This window comes from Chamaea fasciata, unplaced genomic scaffold, assembly GCF_029207755.1.
Source record: "Chamaea fasciata isolate MVZ Bird 193981 ecotype frontalis unplaced genomic scaffold, bChaFas1.0.hap1 SCAF_1019, whole genome shotgun sequence".
NCBI classification, from domain to species: Eukaryota; Metazoa; Chordata; class Aves; order Passeriformes; family Sylviidae; genus Chamaea; species Chamaea fasciata.
In genome coordinates, this window is record NW_027095104.1 from 1 (window position 1) to 15,428 (window position 15,428).

The window sequence follows — 15,428 nt, forward strand, 5'->3', positions numbered from 1 at the left end:
TCTCTGGGAGTTCCCTTTAGGTGCAATTTCCAACCCCCAAAATCCTGGAATGCTCTGAGAATTCCAGACATTCATCGCAATTTCCAACCCCAAAGAATCCCGGAATGCTCTGAAAAATCCCTTTTAACACCCATCGGAATTTCCAACCTCAAAAATCCTGGAATTCTCTGGAAAAAAAAAAAAATCCCTTTAACATTTCCATTTCCAACCCCGAAAAATCCTGTAAAATTGTCCGAAAAAAAAATTCCCTTTAACACCCGTTTCAACTTCCACACGCCAACCCCAGCTCCCAAACCCTCCCCAAAATTAGAGAACCCTCCAAAAAAACCCCCAAAACAACCACAACGAATAAACCTTCGGGAGAGCTCGAAATTCCCCCGGCCGGGAGGGGATAAAGCTGCGGCTGACGAGATAAATCCGCCGATAAAGGAAATTTTCCATAATTTCCTGCCCCTCCCTGCGCCCGGGTGAGCTCGGCCGGTTCTCCCTGCGCTCACCTGCGGATTTTTGGTGACCGCAGGTGTGGGCAGCCCGGCTCGGGAAGTTTCTGCTGCTCATCCCCACTTCCCATCATCCGGGGGGGGGGAAATAAATCAGATTTCTGCCCTTCCTGACGCTGCAGATCGCGCTGATCTGGCCCGGGGTTGGGAGAAAATTGGGAAAAAAATAAATCAGATTTCCCTGGAAATTCTCAGGGAAAAAAATAAATCAGATTTCTGCCCTTCCTGACGCTGCGTTGATCTCGCCCGGGTTCGGCAGAAAATTCCCATAAAAATCAGATTTCTGCCCTTCCTGACGCTGCGTTGATCTCCCCGGGTTCGGCAGAAAATTCCCATAAAAATCAGATTTCTGCCCTTCCTGACGCTGCGTTGATCTCGCCCGGGTTTGGGAGAAAATTCCCATAAAAATCAGATTTCTGCCCTTCCTGACGCTGCGTTGATCTCCCCGGGTTCGGCAGAAAATTCCCATAAAAATCAGATTTCTGCCCTTCCTGACGCTGCGTTGATCTCCCCGGGTTCGGCAGAAAATTCCCATAAAAATCAGATTTCTGCCCTTCCTGACGCTGCAGATCGCGCTGATTTCCCCGGGTTTGGGAGGAATCAATTCCGCCCGTCCCTCAAACCTCGGGATCTGGACATTCCTGCCCGGCGGAGCCAGGAAAAAACCACCCCGAGCCTCTCAAGTCCTTAATTCCGAGCGGGTCCGGAGGAGCGAGAGACGCCCCGGAATTATCTCGGCTCCCCACAAAAAAAAAAAAAAAAAAGCTTCAAAGCCTTTGGAATTTTGGGATTCTCCCGGCTGGATTTTCCTGTTTGCTAGTGGGGTGTTCGCTGGGATGATCCCGATGGAATTTTGGGATTTGGGATCTGGGCTCCCCGAGTGTCTCTTGGGAAGATCCCGATGGAATTTTGGGATTTGGGATCTGGGCTCCCCGAGTGTCTCTTGGGAAGATCCCGATGGAATTTGGGGATTTTGGGTCCCCGCGTGTCCCCCGGGACGATCCCGATGGAATTCCCACTCCCGGTTTTTTTTTTTTTTTTGGGGGGGGGGGATGCTGCCAGTGGAATTCCGGTTTTGTCACATTTTCAGCTGAATTTGGGAATCTGCTCCCCCCAAAAAAATCGCCCTTTTCCCACCCCATGATGGGGACCCAACCCTCCCCGAAGCCCCTCCCGGTGCTTCCCAACCCTTTTTCCATGGAAAAATCATCCCAAATATCCAACCCCGGCCCAGCTCGAGGCCGCTCCCTCTTGTCCCAGTCCCTGGGTTTGGGTCAAATCCAGCCCGGTTCGGGTCAAATCCAGCCCGATTCGGGTCAAATCCGGCCCGATTCGGGTCAAATCCGGCCGGGTTCGGGTCAAATCCAGCCCGGTTCGGGTCAAATCCAGCCCGATTCGGGTCAAATCCAGCCGGGTTTGGGTCAAATCCAGGCGCGTTTGGGTTGGGGACAGTCCCCCGGTGACAGTTCCACGTCCAGAGCCTTGGGGACAGTCCCCGGTGACCCCTCCGGCCCCGGAGCCTTGGGGACAGTCCCCGGTGACCCCTCCGGCCCCGGAGCCTTGGGGACAGTCCCCGGTGACCCCTCCGGCCCTGGAGCTCTGGGGACAGTCCCCGGTGACCCCTCCGGCCCCGGAGCCTTGGGGGACAGTCCCCGGTGACCCCTCCGGCCCCGGAGCCTTGGGGACAGTCCCCGGTGACCCCTCCGGCCCCGGAGCGCTGGGGACAGTCCCCGGTGACCCCTCCGGCCCCGGAGCCTTGGGGACAGTCCCCGGTGACCCCTCCGGCCCCGGAGCCTTGGGGACAGTCCCCGGTGACCCCTCCGGCCCCGGAGCCTTGGGGACAGTCCCCGGTGACCCCTCCGGCCCCGGAGCCTTGGGGACAGTCCCCGGTGACCCCTCCGGCCCCGGAGCGCTGGGGACAGTCCCCGGTGACCCCTCCGGCCCCGGAGCGCTGGGGACAGTCCCCTCCAGCCCCGGGCTTGGGGCGGCGCCGGCAGCAGCAGATCGGGGCCCCGATGGGGCAGAAGCCGCAGCGGCCGCGCCGGCACCTCCCTGGGCCGGGCAGCCCCTCCCCGGGCCGGGCCCCGCTGCCCCCGCCCTTTGTCCCGGGATAAAAAGGGCCCCGGCTCCAGCCCGGCACGGCACAGCCGCTCCAGCCCGGACAACGCAGCCGCCGCCGCCGAGCTCCAGCTCCTCCGCCAGCCCCGGCACCCGCAGAGCCGCAGCCATGGGTGAGGGAGCCCCGGGAGCCCCGGGAGCGGCCCGGGACACGGCCTGGCCTGTCCTTGTCCCTGTCCCCATCCTGGCCCGGGACACGGCCTGGCCTGTCCTTGTCCCTGTCCCCATCCCGGCCCGGGACACGGCCTGGCCTGTCCTTGTCCCTGTCCCCATCCCGGCCCGGGACACGGCCTGGCCTGGCCTTGTCCCCATCCCAGACTGGGATGACAGCTCTGTCCCCATCCTGTCCCTGTCCCCATCATGTCCCGGCTCTGGGTGACAGCTCGGGGTGACAGCTCTGTCCCCATTCGGTCCCGGACCGGGGTGACAGCTCTGTCCCCATCCTGTCCCTGCCCCCATCATGTCCCCGTCCCCATCCCGTCCCTGCCCCCATCATGTCCCGGCTCTGGGTGACAGCTCTGTCCCCATCCCGTCCCCATCCTGTCCCTGTCCCCATCCCGGCTCTGTCCCTGATCCCGGCCCGGGGGGACAGCTCTGTCCCTGTCCCGGGTTTGGGTGACAGCTCTGTCCCCTTCCTGCCCCGATCCGAGCTGACAGCTCGGGGTGACAGCTCCGTCCCCATCCCGTCCCTGTCCCCATCTCTGTCCCCGTCCCCAGCTGTGTCCCCATCCCATCCCTGTCCCCATCATGTCCCGGATCTGGGTGACAGTTCTGTCCCCATCCCGGCTCTGTCCCCATCCCGTCCCGTCCCCGTCCCGGCTTTGTCCCCATCCTGTCCCCATCCTGTCCCCGTCCCGTCCCCGTCCGTGTCCCCATCCTGTCCCCGTCCCCGTCCCGCCCCCGCGGGGCTCCGCTGTCCCCAGCCGGGCTCGGCCCCGCGCTGTCCCCGGGCTCCGTGTCGCTGTCGCCGTCCCGGGGCTGTCCCCGGGGCTGTCCGGCGGGGACCCTCGGGGCTCACGGTGTCCCCTCGGTCCCGCAGACAGATGCCGAGCTCCGTGCTACGAGTGCCCCGCGTGCCCCGACGTGCTGAAAGGCGAGTGTGGGCCCGGCCCGGGCGGGCACCGGGGGCCAGGGGGGCCGCGGGGTGGTCCCGGGCCAGGAGAGCCGCGGGGATTGGGCTGGAATTGGGGGAATTCGGGTCAATTGGGGAGTTTTGGGGTCCCCGGGGTGGTCCCAGGCCAGGAGAGCCGCGGGGATTGGGCTGGAATTGGGGGAATTCGGGTCAATTGGGGAGTTTTGGGGTCCCCGGGGTGGTCCCGGGCCAGGAGAGCCGCGGGGATTGGGCTGGAATTGGGGGAATTCGGGTCAATTGGGGAGTTTTGGGGTCCCCGGGGTGGTCCCGGGCCAGGAGAGCCGCGGGGATTGGGCTGGAATTGGGGAATTCGGGTCAATTGGGGAGTTTTGGGGTCCCCGGGGTGGTCCCGGGCCAGGAGAGCCGCGGGGACTGGGCTGGAATTGGGGGAATTCGGGTCAATTGGGGAGTTTTGGGGTCCCCGGGGTGGTCCCGGGCCAGGAGAGCCGCGGGGATTGGGCTGGAATTGGGGGAATTCGGGTCAGTTGGGGAGTTTTGGGGTCCCCGGGGTGGTCCCGGGCCAGGAGAGCCGCGGGGATTGGGCTGGAATTGGGGGAATTCGGGTCAATTGGGGAGTTTTGGGGTCCCCGGGGTGGTCCCGGGCCAGGAGAGCCGCGGGGATTGGGCTGGAATTGGGGGAATTCGGGTCAGTTGGGGAGTTTTGGGGTCCGTGGTGTGGTCCCGGGCCAGGAGAGCCGCGGGGATTGGGCTGGAATTGGGGGAATTCGGGTCAATTGGGGAGTTTTGGGGTCCCCGTGGTCGTTCCCGTCTCATCAGCCTCCCCAGAGCTGCGGGGGCGGATCTGGATGAAATCTCAGCAGCCCCAAAACCCCCTCGGCTCATCCCTGAGACTTCCCCGGACCTTTCCATGTCTTTCATTTAATTTCATTTTCTTTCATTTCGTTTCGTTTCGTTTCGTTTCATTCTAATTTTTCTTTTAAAATTATTTTGTTGCATTCTATTTTTTTAAATTTAATTTATTTTTATTTCATTTCATTCTATTCAATTTTTTATTTGATTTTATTTTGTACATTATTTCATTCTATTTTATCTTACTTTAATTTATTATTTATTTTATATTTTATTTTATTTACTTTGATTTTTATTTTATTTTATTTTTATGCATTCCGTTATTTTTCTATTTTCGGCGCGTTCCGAGCTCGGTGTTTTTGTGTCCCCAGCCCCGCGGGAGGAGGTCGCCTACGTGACCTGCACCTACCGCGGCACGTGCATCGAGCAGCCCGATTTCCTGGCCACCGTGGACCTCAACCCGTGCTCCGCCACCTACGGCCAGGTACCGGCGCCCCGCGGCCCTTCCCGGCCGCTCCCCGGCATCGGAACGGGGACAAAAAACGCCCCAAAAATTCCATTCCCGCGTCCCCGCGCCCCAAACCCGCTCCCGGCCCCTCTGCGGCGATCCCCAAATCCCAAACCCGCTCCCCAAATCCCAAACCCGCTCCCCAAATCCCAAACCCGCTCCCCAAATCCCAAACCCGCTCCCCAAATCCCAAATCCGCTCCCCAAATTCCAAACCCGCTCCCCAAATCCCAAATCCGCTCCCCAAATCCCAAATCCGCTCCCCAAATCCCAAATCTGCTCCCCAAATCCCAAACCCGCTCCCCAAATCCCAAATCTGCTCCCCAAATTTCAAACCCGCTCCCCAAATCCCAAATCCGCTCCCCAAATCCCAAACCCGCTCCCCAAATCCCAAACCCGCTCCCCACATCCCAAATCCACTCCCAGCCCCTCTCCAACGATTCCCACACTCCAAATTCCTTCTCAGCTCTATCCAGCGCTCCCCAACCCCGTTCCCGGCCCCTCTCCATCGCCCCCCGCACACCAAACCCGCTCCCAGCGCTCCCCAACCCCCGAAGCCGTCCCCGCTGTCCCCACTGTCCCCCCGCTGTCCCCAGCCCCGGGCCGCCCCCGCTGTCCCCACTGTCCCCCCGCTGTCCCCAGCCCCGTTCCGTCCCCGCTGTCCCCAATCCCGGTCCGTCCCCGCTGTCCCCACTTTCCCCCCGCTGTCCCCACTGTCCCCCCGCCGTCCCCAGCCCCGGTCCGTCCCCGCTGTCCCCACTGTCCCCCCGCTGTCCCCAGCCCCGGTCCGTCCCCGCTGTCCCCACTGTCCCCCCGCCGTCCCCACTGTCCCCCCGCTGCCCCCACTGTCCCCCCGCTGTCCCCAGCCCCGGTCCGTCCCCGCTGTCCCCACTTTCCCCCCGCTGTCCCCACTGTCCCCCCGCTGTCCCCACTGTCCCCCCGCTGTCCCCACTGTCCCCCCGCTGTCCCCACTGTCCCCCCGCCGCCCCCAGCCCCGGGCCGCCCCCGCTGCCCCCGGCCCGCCGCGCTCAGCCCCGTTGGCCGTGCCCAGGTGCTGCAGCGGCTGCCCATGCCCAACCTCAAGGACGAGCTGCACTGCGCGGGCTGGGGCCCGGCCCGCGGCTGCTCCGGCAGCGGCTCCAGCGCGGCCGCTCGGACCAAGCTGCTGCTGCCCGGCCTCATCTCCTCCCGCATCTACGTGGTGGATGTGAGCGGCTCCCCGTGCCGCCCGCCGCGCCTCTGCAAGGTCCGGGACAGCGGGGACAGCGGGGACAGTGAGGGGACAGCGGGGACAGCGGGGACAGCGGGGACAGCGGGGACAGCGGGGGGACAGCGGGGACAGTGGGGGGATAGCGGGGACAGCGGGGACAGCGGGGATAGCGGGGACAGCGGGGGGACAGCGGGGACAGCGGGGATAGCGGGGACAGCGGGGGGACAGTGGGGGGACAGCGGGGACAGCGGGGACAGCGGGGATAGCGGGGACAGCGGGGGGACAGTGGGGGGACAGCGGGGACAGCGGGGACAGCGGGGACAGCGGGGACAGCGGGGGGACAGTGGGGGGACAGCGGGGACAGCGGGGACAGCGGGGATAGCGGGGACAGCGGGGGGACAGCGGGGACAGCGGGGATAGCGGGGACAGCGGGGATAGCGGGGACAGCGGGGACAGTGGGGGGACAGCGGGGACAGAGCGGGGACAGCGGGGATAGCGGGGACAGCGGGGACAGTGGGGACAGCGGGGACAGCGGGGGGACAGCGGGGACAGCGGGGACAGCGGGGACAGAGCGGGGACAGCGGGGACAGCGGGGACAGCGGGGGGACAGCGGGGACAGCGGGGACAGCGGGGACAGCGGGGGGACAGCGGGGACAGCGGGGACAGCGGGGACAGCGGGGACAGCGGGGGGACAGCGGGGGGACAGTGAGGGGACAGCGGGGGACAGAGCGGGGACAGCGGGGGACAGCGGGGACAGCGGGGGGGACAGCGGGGACAGCGGGGACAGCGGGGACAGCGGGGGGACAGCGGGGGGACAGTGAGGGGACAGCGGGGACAGAGCGGGGACAGCGGGGGACAGCGGGGACAGAGCGGGGACAGAGCGGGGACAGCGGGGACAGCGGGGACAGCGGGGACAGAGCGGGGACAGAGCGGGGACAGCGGGGACAGCGGGGACAGAGCGGGGGGACAGCGGGGGGACAGCGGGGACAGCGGGGGGACAGTGAGGGGACAGCGGGGACAGCGGGGGGACAGCGGGGACAGCGGGGGACAGCGAGGGGGATGGATGGATGGATGGATGGATGGATGGATGGATGGATGGATGGATGGATGGATGGAACAAAGAAAGGATTAATTTCAGGGAGGAAGGAAGGATTCGAGGAAGGAAGGATTCAAGAAGGAAGGAAGGAAAGATAATAGGAAGGAGGGAGGGAGGGAGGGAGGGAGGGAGGGAGGGAAGGAAGGAAGGAAGGAAGGAAGGAAGGAAGGAAGGAAGGAAGGAAGGAAGGAAGGAAGGAAGGAAGGAAGGAAGGAAGGAAGGAAAGGTTAATTCAAGGAAGGAAGAAAAGGTGAATCCCAGGAAGGAAGGGAATATTAATTCAAGGAAGGATTAATCCCGGGAAGGAAGGGAATATCAGTCCCAGGGAGGGAATATCAATCCGAGGAAAGAAAATATCAATCCAGGAAGGAAATATCAATCCAGGAAGGAAATATCAGTCCCCGTAAGGAAATATCAATCCCAGGGAGGAAATATCAATCCAGGAAGGGAATATCAATCCCAAGGAGGGAATATCAATCCAGGAAGGGAATATCAATCCCAGGGAGGGAATATCAATCCAGGAAGGGAATATCAATCCGGGAAGGGAATATCAGTCCCAGGGAGGACTCTGTGACCCGGCCAAGGCGCCGAGCGCGCCGGGCTGAGCTCCGTGCCGGGTTTTGGCAGATGATTGAGCCCGTGGACGTGTTCTGGAAGTGCAACAAGGGTTACCTGGCTGTGACCCACGCGCTGCCCAACGGGGACATCCTGATCGCCAACATGGGCGACCCGGCCGGCAACGGCAAAGGTGAGTTTGTTCCCATTGCCCGGACCAAAATTCCCGTTTCCCACCCGGAATCATTCCCAATCCCCCCCGGAATCATTCCCGCCCCCATCTCCCCGCCCGCACCCCGCCCTCGGGGCTCCCCCGGCCCGGATTTGTCACCGCGTGTCCCCGCCGTGTCCCAGGTGGTTTCGTGGTGCTGGACGGCGACACCTTCGAGCTGAAGGGGAACTGGGAGAGCGAGTGCGAGGTTCCCCCGACCGGCCACGACTTCTGCTTCCAGCCGCGCCTCAACGTGCTGGTCAGCTCGGCCGGGCTGGTGCCCAAAGTGGCCGGGCGCGGCTTCAGCCCCGATGACCTCAAGAAAGGTGGGGGGACCGAATCATGGATTTCCTGCCGTTTTCATCCCCAAATCCCGAACTTCCTGGGGTTGTCATTCCCAAATCAGGAATTTCCTGGGGTTTTTATTCCCAAATCCTGAATTTCCTGGGGTTTTCATCCCCAAATCCGAAATTTCCTGGGGTTGTCATTCCCAAATCATGGATTTCCTGGGGTTTTTATTCCCAAATCCTGAATTTTGGGGGGTTTTTATTCCTAAATCCTGGTTTTCTTGGGGTTCTTAATCCCTAACCCTGAATTTCTTGGCTTTTTTAATTCTCAAATGCTGAATTTCCCGGTGTTCCCATCCCCAAATCCTGAATTTCCCGGGGTTCTTAATTCCAAATCCTGAATTTCCCGGGGTTCTTAATTCCAAATGCTGAATTTCCCGGGGTTCTTAATTCCAAATGCGCGTTCCCCGGGGTTCTGCCCCCAAAGCCCGGAGCTCCTGGCGCCCCCATTCCCCAGCCCTGGCTTTTCCCGGTGTTCCATGCCCGCCTCCGGCTGTCCCGGTGTCCCGCAGGGGTCTTCGGCCGCCGCCTGAACGTGTGGAACCTGTCGTGCCGCAGCCTCACGCAGTGCTTCGACCTGGGCGAGGATTCCCTGCCGCTGAGCGTGCGCTTCCTGCACGGCCCCGAGGCGGCCGAGGGCTACGTGGGCTGTGCCCTGAGCGGGGCCGTGTTCCGCTTCTACCGGGGCTGCGAGGCGAGCGCGGGCGGCGGGAGCGGGGGCGGGAATGGGGGAGCGGGGACGGGAACGGGGGAATGGGAATGGGGGAATGGGGGAACGGGAATGGGAATGGGGGAATGGGGGAACGGGGGAATGGGGGAACGGGAAGGGGGGAGCGGGAACGGGAATGGGAACGGGAAAGGGGGAATGGGGGAACGGGAACGGGAACGGGAATGGGGGAATGGGAACGGGTACGGGAAAGGGAACGGGAACGGGAGAGGGGGAGCGGGAGCGGGAAAGGGAACGGGGTGTCGGGGGAACCGTGAACGGGGTGTGGAGGAGAGGGAGCAGGAACGGGAACGCAGGAGCGGGTACGGGAACGGGCTGCTCCCGTTGTGCTCCGGATCGGGATCGGGTACGGGATCAGGATCAGGGTCAGGATGGGATCGGGGATGGGATCGGGACCGGGCCGAGCCCGCTGTGCCCCGGATGGAGGATGGGGTCGGGCTGATCCCGTTTTACCCGGGATCGGGATGGAGATTTGGGATGGGACCGGGACAGGACCGGGGCGATCCCGCTGTGCCCGGGTGGGGGCTGGGATGGGGACCAGGCTGACCCCGGCCCGGTGTCACTCTTCTCGCTGTCCCCGCCGTGCAGAGAGACTCGTGGGCCGTGGAGGAGGTGATCCGGATCCCGCCCAAGAACGTGTCGGGCTGGATCATGCCCACGATGCCGGGTGCGTGTGCCCCAGTCCCGGGCTGACCCAAACCTGCCTGTCCCCAACTCCCCCCTGACCCCAACTCCCCCTGACCCCAAATCCCCCCTGTCCCCAACTCCCCCCTGACCCCAACTCCCCCCTGACCCCAACTCCCCCCGACCCCAACTCCCCCCTGTCCCCAACTCCCCCCTGTCCCCAACTCCCCCTGACCCCAAATCCCCCCTGTCCCCAACTCCCCCCTGTCCCCAAATCCCCCCGACCCCAAATCCCCCCTGACCCCATCCCGCTGAGCGCCGCCTGTTCCCGCAGCCTTCATCGCCGACCTCGTCATCAGCCCCGACGACCGGTTCCTGTACCTGTGCAATTGGTGGCACGGCGACATCCGGCAGTACGAGCTGGGCAGGGGCTGCAAGCCCCGCCTGGTGGGGCAGGTGAGGGGGCCCGGGGACCCCAGTGACCCGGTGTCCACAGCGTCCCCAGTGTCCCAGTGTCCCCAGTGTCCCAGTGTCCCCAGTGTCCCCAGTGTCCCAGCGTCCCCAGTGTCCCCAGTGTCCCCAGTGACCCGCTCCGTGTCCCCAGTGTCCCACTGTCCCCAGTGTCCCCAGTGTCCCAGTGTCCCACTGTCCCCAGTGTCCCCAGTGTCCCCACTGTCCCCAGTGTCCCAGTGTCCCCAGTGTCCCCAGTGTCCCAGTGTCCCCAGTGTCCCCAGTGACCCGCTCCGTGTCCCCAGTGTCCCCAGTGTCCCCAGTGTCCCCAGTGTCCCAGTGTCCCCAATGTCCCCAGTGACCCGCTCCGTGTCCCCAGTGTCCCAGTGTCCCCAGTGTCCCAGTGTCCCCAGTGTCCCCAGTGACCCGCTCCGTGTCCCCAGTGTCCCCAGTGTCCCCAGTGTCCCCAGTGTCCCAGTGTCCCCAGTGTCCCCAGTGACCCGCTCCGTGTCCCCAGTGTCCCAGTGTCCCCAGTGTCCCAGTGTCCCCAGTGTCCCAGTGACCCGCTCCGTGTCCCCAGTGTCCCCAGTGTCCCCAGTGTCCCCAGTGTCCCCAGTGTCCCAGTGTCCCCAGTGTCCCCAGTGACCCGCTCCGTGTCCCCAGGTGTTCGTGGGGGGCAGTCTCCTGCGCGGGGGCCCCGTCACCGTCTGCAGGGACGAGGAGCTCAAGGCTCAGCCCGAGGCGCTGGTGGTCAAGGTGAGCCCGGGGAGGGGCCGGGGGCACCTGCGGGGTGGGGGGGGACGGGGGACCTGGGGGGTGCTCACCTGTGAGTGTGAGTGTGGACCTGAGGGGGTGCTCACCTGAGTGTGAGTGTCAGCCTGAGGGTGTGCTCACCTGTGAGTGCGAACGTGAGTGTGAGTGTGGACCTGAGGGGGTGCTCACCTGAGTGTGTCAGCCTGAGGGTGTGCTCACCTGTGAGTGCGAACGTGAGTGTGAGTGTGGACCTGAGGGTGTGCTCACCTGAGTGTGAGTGTCAGCCTGAGGGTGTGCTCACCTGGGTGTGAACCTGAGGGTGAGGCTGTGTGTGTGTGTGTGTGTGTGCGCGCTCACCTGTGCTGCTCTCACGTGAATCTGCTCTCACCTGCTCTCACCTGAGCCAACTCTGACCTCAGTCTGTGCTCACCTGAGTGGGTGTGAGTGTGCTCTCACCTGAGCTTGCTCTCAGCTGAGCGTATGCTCACCTGAGCCGCTCTCCCCTGAGCCTGCTCTCACCTGAGCTTGCTCTCAGCTCAGTCTGTGCTCACCTGAGTGTGAACCTGCCACAGTAACCCCAGTGCTCCCAGTATCCCCAGTCCCGTCCCCCGGCACTCCCAGTCCCCCAGTGTCCCCAGTCCCCCCAGTGTCCCCCCAGTGTCCCCAGTGTCCCCAGTGTCCCCAGTGTCCCCAGTCCCCCAGTGTCCCCAGTCCCCCCAGTCCCCCCAGTGTCCCCCCAGTCCCCCCAGTGTCCCCAGTGTCCCCAGTCCCCCCAGTCCCCCCAGTGTCCCCAGTGTCCCCAGTCCCCCCAGTCCCCCCAGTGTCCCCAGTGTCCCCCAGTGTCCCCAGTGTCCCCAGTGTCCCCCCAGTCCCCCCAGTGTCCCCAGTCCCCCAGTGTCCCCAGTGTCCCCAGTGTCCCCAGTCCCCCCAGTGTCCCCAGTGTCCCCAGTGTCCCCCCAGTGTCCCCAGTGTCCCAGTGTCCCCAGTCCCCCCAGTCCCCCCAGTGTCCCCAGTGTCCCCAGTGTCCCCAGTCCCCCCAGTGTCCCAGTGTCCCCAGTCCCCCCAGTGACGCCGGTGTCCCCGTCCCAGTGCAAACGCGTGTGCGGCGGCCCCGCCGCGCTGCAGCTCAGCCTGGACGGGCGGCGCCTCTACGTGACCAACTCCTTCTACAGCGCCTGGGACCGGCAGTTCTACCCCAGCCTGCTCCGGTGAGAGCCCGGGGACCCCCAGGGCTCCCCCCGCGCCGGGACCCCTCCCCAAAAAACGCTCCCCAGAAACGGGGGGGCGCGGAGAGGGCGGGGGGCTGGGCCCGCGGGGGGAGCGGGGGGCCTGGGGGGAAAGAGACCCCAGAGCCAGCCCGGGACATCCCGGGGGGGAAAGAGACCCCAGACCCAGCCCGGGACATCCCGGGGGGGGAAAGAGACCCCAGACCCAGCCCGGGACATCCCGGGGGGATTGGGGGGAAAGAGACCCCAGAGCCAGCCCGGGACATCCCGGGGGGGAAAGAGACCCCAGACCCAGCCCGGGACATCCCGGGGGGGAAAGAGACCCCAGACCCAGCCCGGGACATCCCGGGGGGGAAAGAGACCCCAGACCCAGCCCGGGACATCCCGGGGGGATTGGGGGGAAAGAGACCCCAGACCCAGCCCGGGACATCCCGGGGGGATGTTCTGTCCCTGTCCCCGGCTCTGTCCCTGTCCCCTGTCCCTGTCCGTGTCTCCTGTCGCTGTCCCCGGGCCCTGTCCCTGTCCCTGTCCCCTCTCCCTGTCCCCTGTCCCCTGTCCCTGTCCCCTGTCCCCTGTCGCTGTCCCCTGTCCCTGTCCCCTGTCGCTGTCGCTGTCCCCTGTCCCCTGTCCCCTGTCCCCTGTCGCTGTCCCCTGTCCCCTGTCCCCTGTCCCTGTCCCCTGTCGCTGTCCCCTGTCCCTGTCCCCTGTCGCTGTCCCCTGTCCCCCGTCGCTGTCCCCTGTCCCCTGTCGCTGTCCCCTGTCGCTGTCCCCTGTCCCTGTCCCCTGTCGCTGTCCCATGTCCCCCGTCGCTGTCCCCTGTCGCTGTCCCCTGTCCCTGTCCCCTGTCGCTGTCCCCTGTCCCCCGTCGCTGTCCCCTGTCCCCTGTCGCTGTCCCCTGTCGCTGTCCCCTGTCCCTGTCCCCTCTCCCTGTCCCCTGTCGCTGTCCCCTGTCCCCTGTCGCTGTCCCCTGTCCCTGTCCCTGTCCCCTGTCGCTGTCCCCTGTCCCCTGTCCCCTGTGGCTGTCCCCTGTCCCCTGTCCCTGTCCCCTGTCCCTGTCCCCTGTCCCCTGTCGCTGTCCCCTGTCGCTGTCCCCTGTCGCTGTCCCCCGTCGCTGTCCCCTGTCCCCTGTCCCCTGTCGCTGTCCCCACGAGCCGCCGCTGTCCCCGCCGTGCAGGGAGGGCTCGGTGCTGCTGCAGCTCGACGTGGACACGGACAAGGGCGGCCTGGCCGTCAACAAGAACTTCCTGGTGGATTTCGGCAAGGAGCCGCACGGGCCGTGCCTGGCGCACGCCGTTCGCTTCCCCGGCGGCGACGCCAAATCCGCGGCCCTGCCCTGAGCCCGGCCCGGGGGGCTCGGGGGGCCCGGGGGGCCCGGGCTGGGCTGGGGGGCGACGGGTGCTGGGGCTGGGGGGCGACGGGTGCTGGGCTTTGGCTGATTCCGCCTTTGGGCTGTCCGGGGTCGTTCCGGCCTTGGGGGGCCCCTCCGGTGATTCCCGGGTTTGGGGATCCCTCGGGTGATTCGGGGCTTTGGGGTTCTGTCAGGTGATTCCCGGATTTGGGATATTCTGGGAGGGTTCCAGGCTTTGGGGATCCCTCGGGTGATCAACACGTGATTCCCAAATGTGGGGGGTCCTGGGTGATTCTGGGCTTTGGGGTCCCCTTGGCTGATTCCCGGATTTGGGATCATCTCGGGGAATTCCCACATTTAGGATCCCCTCGGGTGATTCTGGGATTTGGGGTCCCATGGGGGGATTCCCACCTTCGGGATCCTCTCGGATGATTCCAGGCTTTGGGGATCCCTCGGGTGATGAAAATTTGATTCCCACATTTGGGATCCCCTCAGGTCATTCCCACATTTGGGATCCCCCCGGGTCATTCCCACATTTGGGATCCCCCCGGGTCATTCCCACATTTGGGATCCCCCCGGGTCATTCCCACATTTGGGATCCCCTCGGGTCATTCCCACATTTGGGATCCCCCCGGGTCATTCCCACATTTGGGATCCCCTCGGGTCATTCCCACATTTGGGATCCCCCCGGGTCATTCCCACATTTGGGATCCCCTCGGTCATTCCCACATTTGGGATCCCCCCGGGTCATTCCCACATTTGGGATCCCCTCGGCTCTTGGCTTTGGGGTTCCCGTTCCCGCTGGAATCTCGATCCCGCTCCGGGCAAAGCAGCGCCGGGACCGGCGGCCGCTCCTGGGATGTCCCCGCGATGTCCCGTCCCTGTCCCCTCCCTGTCCCTGGCCGTGTCCCCGCTGTCCCCGTCGCTGTCCCCTCCTGTCCCTGTCCCCTCCCTGTCCCTGGCCGTGTCCCCGCTGTCCCCGTCGCTGTCCCCTCCTGTCCCTGTCCCCTCCCTGTCCCTGGCCGTGTCCCCGCTGTCCCCTCCTGTCCCTGTCCCCTCCCTGTCCCTGTCCCTGTCCCCGCTGTCCCCGTCGCTGTCCCCTCGCTGCCGTGCCCGGCCCCGCTCTCTCCTGACATCAATAAACTCGTTTCCTGCATCAGCCGCCGCTTTTCCCGAGCCTCATTTACCCTCAGCCATTGAGAGCTGATTCCCCCCTCATTTATTTATAATTGATTCCCCCTCATTGATTTATAATTGATTCCCCCTCATTGATTTATAATTGATTTCCCCCTCATTGATTTATAATTGATTTCCCCCTCATTGATTTATAATTGATTTCCCCCTCATTGATTTATAATTGATTTCCCCTCATTGATTTATAATTGATTTCCCCTCATTTATTTATAATTGATTTCCCCCTCATTTATTTATAATTGATTTCCCCCTCATTTATTTATAATTGATTCCCCCCTCATTTATTTATAATTGATTTCCCCCCTCATTTATTTATAATTGATTCCCCCCTCATTGATTTATAATTGATTTCCCCTCATTTATTTATAATTGATTTCCCCCTCATTGATTTATAATTGATTTCCCCCTCATTGATTTATAATTGATTTCCCCTCATTTATTTATAATTGATTCCCCCCTCATTTATTTATAATTGATTCCCCCCTCATTGATTTATAATTGATTTCCCCTCATTTATTTATAATTGATTCCCCCCTCATTTATTTATAATTGATTCCCCCCTCATTGATTTATAATTGATTTCCCCTCATTTATTTATAATTGATTCCCCCCTCATTTAT

General features: G+C 63.4%; 1 protein-coding gene across 1 annotated transcript; it reads left to right on the plus strand.

Moving 5' to 3' along the window:
• Positions 1–2,727: 2,727 nt before the first annotated feature.
• Positions 2,728–13,603, plus strand: LOC136284492 (methanethiol oxidase-like). Its single transcript, XM_066174836.1, has 12 exons — positions 2,728–2,731; positions 3,658–3,711; positions 4,932–5,044; positions 6,119–6,313; positions 8,001–8,121; positions 8,283–8,465; positions 8,999–9,180; positions 9,802–9,880; positions 10,172–10,293; positions 10,951–11,043; positions 12,130–12,248; positions 13,441–13,603. The coding sequence occupies exons 1-12, from the start codon at positions 2,728–2,730 to the stop codon at positions 13,601–13,603; spliced, it is 1,428 nt and encodes a 475-aa protein (XP_066030933.1).
• The last annotated feature ends 1,825 nt before the right edge of the window (positions 13,604–15,428 follow it).